The sequence below is a fragment of the Zingiber officinale genome, chromosome 5A, assembly GCF_018446385.1.
Source record: "Zingiber officinale cultivar Zhangliang chromosome 5A, Zo_v1.1, whole genome shotgun sequence".
NCBI classification, from domain to species: Eukaryota; Viridiplantae; Streptophyta; class Magnoliopsida; order Zingiberales; family Zingiberaceae; genus Zingiber; species Zingiber officinale.
In genome coordinates this window covers 8,330,636-8,340,744 of record NC_055994.1, presented here as the reverse complement: position 1 = coordinate 8,340,744, position 10,109 = coordinate 8,330,636, and the positions used below count along the sequence as shown (strand labels likewise).

General features: G+C 41.3%; 1 protein-coding gene across 1 annotated transcript; it reads right to left on the bottom strand.

Moving 5' to 3' along the window:
* Window positions 1-252: 252 nt before the first annotated feature.
* LOC121982610 lies at window positions 253-893 on the bottom strand. The gene has a single exon (XM_042535748.1). The coding sequence runs from the start codon at window positions 745-747 to the stop codon at window positions 427-429; it is 321 nt and encodes a 106-aa protein (XP_042391682.1). The 5' UTR covers window positions 748-893; the 3' UTR covers window positions 253-426.
* Between the last annotated feature and the right edge of the window lie 9,216 nt (window positions 894-10,109).

Below are 10,109 nucleotides of genomic sequence, written 5' to 3'. Positions count from 1 at the left end.
TGATAATTTATTACGGTAAATCTGGCGGGTCAGATTCTGGCCCGTCAGAAAATAAATTTATTAATTAAAATTTTAATTAAATAATATTATTAAAAGTTAATTAAGATTTATATTTGAAATTAAATATGAAAATAGATGAGAAAGAATATAATTAACTTATAAAATATAATATTATTTAGATATATTTAATAATAATTTAAAAAATTAAAAAAAAATATTCAGATTGTAACAATTTAGTATTAATTATGCTGGGCATCCAATTAGTTGGGCTCCTCCTGAGCATCTAATGTCGCCACCCACTTTGTCGTACGATGCCTTATCCATCGTTGTCCCCTCCAGTAAACAGAAATTTGATTTGGACAATCATTACTGAAGATCTTATCATTAATTAATGCAACAAACATGATACTGCTGCAATCGCCAAATTCAAGGGAAGGCGAAGGCGTCGTCGAGCCACGACGAGTAGTCTGGCTCCCGCTCGACGACGTTCTTCTCCTTCGTCTCCCTCCCGCCGGCCGAGGTGGGTGGCGCCGCCGGCTTCAGCAGAGTCCGAAGAGCACTCCGGACCCAGGCGACGCGCTTCCGGTGGCGGATCCGCCGCAGCACCACCTCCCTGGCGAGCGATCTCGGCTCGCCGGCCGCCGCCTTGAGGCAGAGGCAGCTGCTCACCGCCGTGGCTGGGAGAGCGAGCGCGCTCTCGCCGCCGTCGGGGGAGGGAGGAGGCTTGTGGGCGATTAAGGAAGGCATGAATAAGATTTACAGTGGTGATTAGTGGAATTAGAGAGTGCGCGATCGGTGCACCAGATGGGTGTTTATAGAAGCCTAGAGGGAACAAATCGGACCGTCTGTCCGAAGGTTTTCGTGTACTTGTATTTTTTTGTATGATCGGATGGGTTAGATCATATTTAAGGGATGTAATATATATCATAAGGATGTCATATTCATCCGATCAATAAAGAACACAAGTATATATCGATGGTAAAAGATGAATACGTTTGTTTTCAGCGCCCCCGCCAATCCATCCCAGGGTCAATACAGAGGAGATAAATCACGGATGGCTATTAGTCTTTGGAATAGTGACTAACATATAAGGGAGACATTTACCTCAGATCTCATTGATGATAACATTTTATGTGCTAACTAGTAGACTCATCCGAGGAGACAAGAACACATGTATATATAAATCTAAAGATAGAGGATCTAATTTTAGAGGAGGGAAAGGGAGATATATATAAATCTTAAGAAAAGGATCTAATCTTAGAGGAGGGAAAGGGAAGTGAAAACGGGTTCACGATGGATCCGATATTAAATTGTGGATCTTGTCCCCTACCAAACTAGTTTCCACGTTAGATAATTTGATCCGAGTTGATTTCAGAATATAAACTTATCCTCATAAATCAGCTTTTTAAAAACAACTATGGTTAGATTAAAAAAAACTCTAACAAACTATTTAAAAGAAATTAAGTATTGTTAAATAGAAAAATACAAAATTTTTAAACTAAGCACTACTGGCAACTAGGATGGCTAGGATGGGACGGGGATGGATTTGTCATTCCTATCTTCGTTCTTGAATTTCATCCCCATCCTCATTTCCGTCTCCATTCCGATTTTTTCAGGTTCAGAGAATCCCCGAATCTAAATCATCGGGATCAAATCCTCATCCCGGCCCCATCCCATCCTCAGATTAATTTAATATTATTATTATTTTACTATTAATATTAATATCAGTATTAATAATACTTTTGTTATTATTATTTAATTTTTTTAATATTAATATTATTATCAATATTATTATTAATATTTTTTAAAATAATATTACTATATTAATATTATTATTGTTATTATTATTATTATTATTATTATTATTTTCAGGGCGGATTCGGGGATGGGGACAATATTTCCATATCCGCCCCGAACTCGTCCCATCCTCGAAAAAAATCTCCGAACCCGTCCTCATCCCCAAATAAATTGAAAATCCCCATTTCCATTTCAAATTTTTCCCACAAGATTCGAATTCACGGAGAAAATTATCATCCCTATTGACAGCATATTTTTTTTTTAGCAAGAATAATTGACTTTGTTGAGAAGAAGAGTAGACTAATTTGTCAAATCTCATAATGTCTCGTTAAAATCCAAATGCGTTCAATCAAATAAATCAAAATTGAACTAAATAAATTTACATATCAAATTTTATTATAAAATCGAATAAATTGAGTTGATATAAAATCGATTGATTCATTTATTAATTGATTAATAAAAAAACAATTAATCGGGTAATATCGAATCTGAGATGATTAGTTTGGTCCTATAAAAATTTCTCATTAGGTGCTAAGGTAAATCAAAAAGTACTTTGGAGAGTGGCCCAGAAGTCTAATATTCATTAATTGTAAGTTTTATTTAAAAGAAAAATCGTTACAAATACGTCGTAGTTGGAAATCGAATTGTAGATACTTGAGTAACAATTGGGTGCCCTTCCATGCACCATAGTCTTGGGGGCAAAAAAAATTATTAACCAGGTTGGATAATATCGAGTTTGAGGTGATTAACCGGATCCCACGGAAGTTTCTCATCGATCACCAAGATAAATCGAGAAGCACTTATGACGAGTGACCTAGAAACCTAACATCCCTTAGTTATAAGTCTTATTTGGAGGAAAAATTCCTACAAATATATTATAGATGAAATTGAATCGTGGGTATCGGCTGCACCATGGCCCCGGGGCCACTTATTAATGATGCATTTGAGTCGATTAATATTGGACAATTAAATTCATCACCCACTGATCCACTTATGGAAATCATGATTTAGGACTTTCAGATTTTTAGATATACCTAGTGATTTCTACCTAGGGTGTTAAAAATGAATCCGATCCAATGACTCAACTTAAATCCATCAGAAAAAAATCAAGTTTTGATTAGGCATTTTCCGGTTTGGGTTGGAGCATTTTTAGGTTAAACATTTTTGGATTGGGTTGAGTCATATTCGGATTGACCCAAATATAAGGTTTAGTGGGGTTTTCGGGGTTTTTTTTAAAAAAAAAGAGGATATTTTTATATATATTAATATCAATGTTAGTATGATAATAATGAAGTATTAGATAAAAGTGAAATATTATTAAAAAAATAAAGTTGTTTTGAATCGGATTTTCGGATTATCTGAGTTGGATTCGAATTTAAGAATTTTGGATTGAATTTGGATTCAGATATGATTTAAGTTGGGTTTTAAAAAATCAACTCGATCTAAATATGATCGGACCTGGACCCGTCGGAATTAACATCTTTATATCATTCAATTTGAATGAATTTTAAATTTTAAAATTGAGATTGAATTAAATAAATCAAAATAATTGATATTAAAAAAAATAAATTAACTAAATCAAACTTTTAAATTCCATCAATTCCATTCATTTATTTGATTGAATAATATTTATTGTTGGACCCCGTTGTTGTTTTGATGTGATCAACCAAGTTAGTTAGGTCTTGTTTATTTTTAATCCCTATGTCTAAGTGTGTAGGAGCTTAGGAGCACACAAAGTCGAGCGGAAGACGTAGCTAACGAGAAGGACGGCACGGGAAGGGAACCGACGGGCTCGGTGCATCCGAAGGACGAAAGAGCTGCGGAAGAGTACACCGGGTGGGCGAGAAGAACGTGCGCGACGTTCGAGGGACGTAAAGTCGGTGTTGGTGCAACCTTAGGTCAAGGTTGACCTGGTTGACTAGACTTGAGTTGACTGGACTCGCGTTGTGTTTTGATGTTTGACGAGTTATGTTTGACAATGTTTGTACCTTGATGCTTGACAAGGATACAAGCTTGGGAGATTGTGGGTGCAACCGGCGGTCAAGGTTGACCTGGTTGACCCAAGGTGAGTTGACCTGACTCGAAAAAGTCCAAGCAGGGAGCTTGGCACGGGAAAAGTCCAAGTATGGAGACTTGGCACGGGAAAAGTCCAAGTATGGAGACTTGGCACGGAGAAGTCCAAGTATGGAAGCTTGGCACATGGGAAGTCGGAGAGGGCTCGGAAGCTCGTTCTCCGGACTGTGGTCAGAGAGGGCTCGGGAGCTCGTTCTCTGGACCGGATGTGGAAAAGTCCTGGTGAGTGAAGCCAAGCAGTTAGAAAGTCCTGGTGAGTGAAGCCAGACAATTGGAAAAGTCCTGGTGAGTGAAGCCAGACAGTTGGGAAATCCTGGTGAGTGAAGCCAGGCAGATTGGAAATCCTGGTGAGTGAAGCCAGGTGAAAACCCTAGTGAGTGAAGCTAGGTGAAAGTCCTGGTGAGTGAAGCCGGGCAAGGAAAAATCCAGATGGATCAAGGGTGATCGGACATCTGGTGATGGGAAGTCCAAGTAGGTCATAGGATTGATTGATATGGAGAGAAAAGTCTAAGTGGGTCAAAGGTTGACCGACACTTAGCGGAGGTCTCAGCAGGTCAAGGGTGACTGGATGCTAGGCATGATGTACCAACAGTCAAGATTGACCGGATGTTGGTTTGGACTTGGTTTGGCGAAAACCATGAGCTAGATCTATCGGTGATCTATCCGGTGATCATGAATATTACGATCGGTCGGTGATCGATCGGTAACACATCGATAGCATCTTGTGTGATAACCGATCGGTGACCGATCGGAGTCGATCAAAAGCGAGCAGGGCGGGCGCAAGAGGCTGATCGGTGGGGATCGGCCTGGCTGATCGGTCCCGGACCGATCAGAGGTCCTGATCTGTGGACCGATCAGTAGGTTCCCTGATCGGTCCACAGACCGATCAGGGCACTAGCCGTTGCGACGCAACGGCTAGATTTCTTCTGTGCTTCTTTCTCCGCAGGTATAAAAGGAGGCTGAGAGCTTCTACTTCTTCTTCTTCTTCTTCTTCTTCTTCTTCCTTGGATTGAAGCTTCTGCTTCTGTGCTCTGAGGTTCTGAGCTTTGTTGAGCTCGCTTCCGAAGCTTCGCGTGAGCTTCCAGTCGTCAATCAGCTGCTGCAGTTGGGTTGTGAAGTTGCTGCTTCATCGCCTCCGGTCCACAGAGAAGGCAAGCGAGTGTTGCATTCATATTGTTGTTTGTATTTGCTTCTTGCTTTCCTTGTACTCCTTTCTTGTTGTTACAAGTATTGTGGCGAGGTTTCTCCACCCACAAGGAGCATTTATTAGCCGGTTCTCCGGGGACTCATCCACCGACGGATTGATAGGCTTCGTCCACCTTACGGACACGCCGAGGAGTAGGAGTTTATCTCCGAACCTCGTTACATCGGTTTGTTTGAGGTTTGTCTTCTTTCCCTTTCGTTTCTGTGTTTATTTTCCGCTGCGCTAACACGTTTTGTAGAAACGCGACGATTTGGGGTCGGCTATTCACACCCCCCTCTCTAGCCTCCGTACGAAGGATCCTAACAAGTGGTATCAGAGCAAGGTTGCTCTTCGTCGGATTAACACCCGGGGGAGCACAAGCTAGAGAATGGATCGACTCGGAGAAGACATCACGTTTCCACCATTCTACGAGTGCTGCGACTTCGCGTATTGGAAGGTAAGAATGAGGTATTTTCTTATGACTAACCTTGAAAATTGGAGTTGTGTTCAATTAGGTTTCAAGTCTCCGATGGACAAGAAAGGAGAAACCCTAGAGAAGAAGGAGTGGACCAAGGAGCAAATCCACCAATCAACCATCAATGATGAGGTAACGAAAATCATTGAATTTTCTTTACCTAATGACATTTTGTGTAGAATAGGTGGTTACAACAACGCCAAGGAGTTGTGGAATAACTTGGCCAAGTTTCATGAGGGGAACTCCACTTCAAGCCATGAAGAGGAGGCAAGTGAGCCAAGTCGCTCACATCATGGAGGCATGGATTTAGAGGTTGAGGGTCACTCAACATCTAAGGATGAAGAGAAGGAGAGTTCTTCTTCAAGTTCGGAGCAAGAAGTAGAAGCTTCTACCTCCGGAAGGGATGAAGGAGAGAGCATTCAACCATCCTCAACCCTAGGTAACTCAAGCAATTTAATTTCTTGTAAATTACATATAATGTGCTTTGAGTGTAGGGAGTATGGACATTACAAGAGTAAGTGTCCAAGGAGGGTTAGGAAGACTCCACCGGCGCCAAAGGTCAAGGAAGCCGGAGTCCCAACACGCAAGGGCAAGGAGCACGTGGTGTGCTTCCAATGCAAGCGAAGGGGACACTATAGGAGCCAATGTCCGAGGGGGAGGCAATCTCACAAGGACAAGAGATCGAGCACATGTATAGGGGGAGCTAGGGCAAACCCTAAGGTAATCTCTAAGGCACATTCTTGCAATTCTAGTAGGATGCATGCTAGTAACCTTATTGCTATTGTCAAGAATGATAAGCATGTTAATTATAGGAATCAATATACATGCTTAGGTGCCAAACATGTGAGCCTAGATGAGGATAACACTAGGAAAGCCAACCCTAGGACTAACTCATCTAAGGCTAAGGAAAACCTAGGTAGAAATCCCAAATCAACTAGACACATGCCTAGGAATACCTCCAAGAAAAATGAAAAATTAAAAATTGAGGTATTAGAGAAGGAGAATCAAGTCTTGAGGTCAAGACTTGATACTTTGGAAAAGGCTCTTAAGAACTTGGAGAAGTCATCTCTAGGGTTTAAGGGTCAAAAACCAATGTCCAAGGACAAGAAAGGTTTGGGTCACAAACCTAAGTCCCAAATGGTCAAGCCCACCTATCATAATGTTCCATTCGATTATGGAACAAAACCTAGGGCTAGGAAAACCAACACCAAGGTCACAAGGGGAGTCACCCCTAGAGTTGATCTTGATGAGCCCCAAATGGCCAAGGCTTTAAAGCCTAAGAGGGTCATTAGGAGGGTTGCTAGGGAAGTTATCCCTAGTGAATATTTAGTGAACCCAATGAGCTCTAATAGGTATTGGGTTCCTAGGAGCATCTTCTCTACCCCATAAATGGGTTAGAGAGTGTCAACTCCGATTAGAAGGGTAGTTAACCCAACTTTTAGGAAATTGACACTCAAGGAACATTTTCAAGGTTTTGTGAATCTTTGAAAATGAAATGAATCTATCATTTACTCCTTGAAGAGTAAATTGTGCCATATTTGAAAAAAAAAATTATATCGACTTTAATCTTTATTGGCACAAGTTAAGAAAACCTAGAGAAATACCAAGTTGGGGTCTTGGTACTCTCTTAGGTATTTAAGACAATCTAGGCCTTAATTAAAAAGGTGCTATTCTTGAGGAAATATGAAATATGCCAATATTTGAGGATATACTTAATGTTAAGTGGCATAAATTAATCAAGAAAAATAGGAATGCCAACTTAGGTTTGGGCATTTTCTTGAAGCACTTTGAGCAATCTAGGTTTAGATTTTAAGTTAGCTAAGGTGTTAAGGATACTTAGATAGGTAATCTAGGTATTTTATTTGTGCTAACTTACCATGGTTGTTTGCCATATGTCATGTCATGACATCATATTTATTTTATGATCATTTGAAATGTCATGATAATGCTTAGGTTAGTTATATGTCATGCTTTATTTAAGGTTCATACTTTATGCCATGACATCATGACATTGACACATGTTTTCATTTATGATATCATTTTATGCCATGTCATCATTTCTTGCATTTATAATCAATGAAATTGATCTAAGGATAAACAACACAATTTGATATGGAGATCAAGTTGTTGTTTTAGAAAATGCATGAAAACTTAGCCTAAGATAACCTAAACCCATATCTCACATCAAAATTGACTTGGATGTGTTTGATACACCTTAGATGTGTGTGAGATATTAGGATGATGAGTTAGGATCAAGGTGCATAGCTCTTGTACCTAGATGAACCTAATTCAAAATTGGGGATCATAGGGAAAGCTTATGTACAAGTCATGTACATATAGCCCAAAGATTGTGGTCCCAAATTAAAGGGTTTAAAATCATTTCAAAATTGATTTGAAAAACCTTGATGAAGCTTTTCTAGTGATAGCATTCATCATTGAGCAAATTGATATAAAGTTGAGGTAAACTTGAACTATTTCAAAGTTTTTGAAATTTGTATCAAGATTTGAAAATGGAAGTTATTTTCATAGAAAACTATTTTTCCTTGATAATATATGTTATGAGGAATGTATCCTCAAAATTTTACGATTTTTGAAATTTTCTGTAATTTTCTGTGAGTTTCTGAATTTCTCCCGGGGAGAAAATCAGAAATCTCTGATTTCAGAGGCTGGATCGGTCACCGGACCGATCCAGAGAAGTCCTGATCGGTCTGGTGACCGATCAGTGACGATCCAGAAAGCGAGGATCGATTTGGGAATCGATCCAAGGGGTTCCTGATCGGTCTGGGGACCGATCAGTACGTGGGGACCGATCAGTACGTGCCGAATTTCTGATTTTCAGCAGGTGTCTGAAATTTCAAGTTTTTGGGAGTTGAGTTTAGGTTTCTAAAGGTTTGAAACTCTCCAAGACATTGTTGGTGCAATGGTCAAGGGGGAGTTGACCTTTAGGGAGAGTTTTACCTATTAGTCAAGGAGGAGTTGACTTTTAGGGGGAGTTTTTACTCGTCGAAATTTTTGAGGATGAGTGATATGAGATTATCACTAAGTTAATTGTTGACTCTAGTGTCAAGGGGGAAATTAAGAGTTTCAATGAAAGGTATGGGACTTTCATTAGGAAGAAACTCTTGACCTTGATTCACTCTTTTTGATGTGTGTCAAAAAGGGGGAGAGTAGAAAGGAGAATGGAGAATGTCTAGAGAATGTTCAGGGAAGAACATTGGAAAACCTAAGTTAGGTTATCGAGTTAACCTAACTTGACTATGGGTTTGATTATGGGTTTTGTCAATGGGTTTTGTCAAACATCAAAAAGGGGGAGATTGTTGGTGCAACCTTAGGTCAAGGTTGACCTGGTTGACTAGACTTGAGTTGACTGGACTCGAGTTGTGTTTTGATGTTTGACGAGTTATGTTTGACAATGTTTATACCTTGATGCTTGACAAGGATACAAGCTTGGGAGATTGTGGGTGCAACCCGCGGTCAAGGTTGACCTGGTTGACCCAAGGTGAGTTGACCTGACTCAGAAAAGTCCAAGCAGGGAGCTTGGCACGGGAAAAGTCCAAGTATGGAGACTTGGTACGGGAAAAGTCCAAATATGGAGACTTGGCACGGAGAAGTCCAAGTATGGAAGCTTGGCACATGGGAAGTCGGAGAGGGCTCGGAAGCTCGTTCTCCGGACTGTGGTCAGAGAGGGCTCGGGAGCTCGTTCTCTGGACCGGATGTGGAAAAGTCCTGGTGAGTGAAGCCAGACAGTTAGAAAGTCCTGGTGAGTGAAGCCAGGCAATTGGAAAAGTCCTGGTGAGTGAAGCCAGACAGTTGGGAAATCCTGGTGAGTGAAGCCAGGCAGATTGGAAATCCTGGTGAGTGAAGCCAGGTGAAAACCCTAGTGAGTGAAGCTAGGTGAAAGTCCTGGTGAGTGAAGCCGGGCAAGGGAAAATCCAGATGGATCAAGGGTGATCGGACATCTGGTGATGGGAAGTCCAAGTAGGTCATAGGATTGACCGGATACTTGGTACGGAGAGAAAAGTCTAAGTGGGTCAAAGGGATTGACCTGACACTTAGCGGGGAGTCCTAGCAGGTCAAGGGAGTGACTAGATGCTAGGCGCGATGTACCAACAGTCAAGATTGACCGGATGTTGGTTTGGACTTGGTTTGGGCGAAAACCATTTGGATCGATCGGTGATCGATCCGGTGATCTGAATATTCGATCGGTGCGGTGACCGATCGGTACTATCGATGGCATCTTGTATGATAACGGTCGATGCGGTGACGGATCGGAGTCGATCGAAGCGAGAGGCGGGCGCAGAGGTTGATCGGTGCGGGGCCGATCAACACAGCTGATCGGTCCCGGACCGATCAGAGTTCGATCAGTGCTGGACACCGGAGTTCTGATCGGTCCACGGACCGATCAGGGCACTAGCGCGCGCTAGATTTCTTTTCCGCATGTGCTTCCGCGTAATAAAGGCTCCAGTTTGGCTTTTCTTCTTCTTCTTCTTCTTCTTCCTTGGATTGAAGCTTCTACTCCTGTGCTCTGAGGTTCTGAGCTTTGTTGAGCTCGCTTCCGAAGCTTCGCGTGAGCTTCCAGTC

Coding starts and splice junctions, on each gene's coding strand:
- LOC121982610 (XM_042535748.1), bottom strand. CDS start 747: ATGCCTTCCTTAATCGCCCACAAGCCTCCTCCCTCCCCCGACGGCGGC.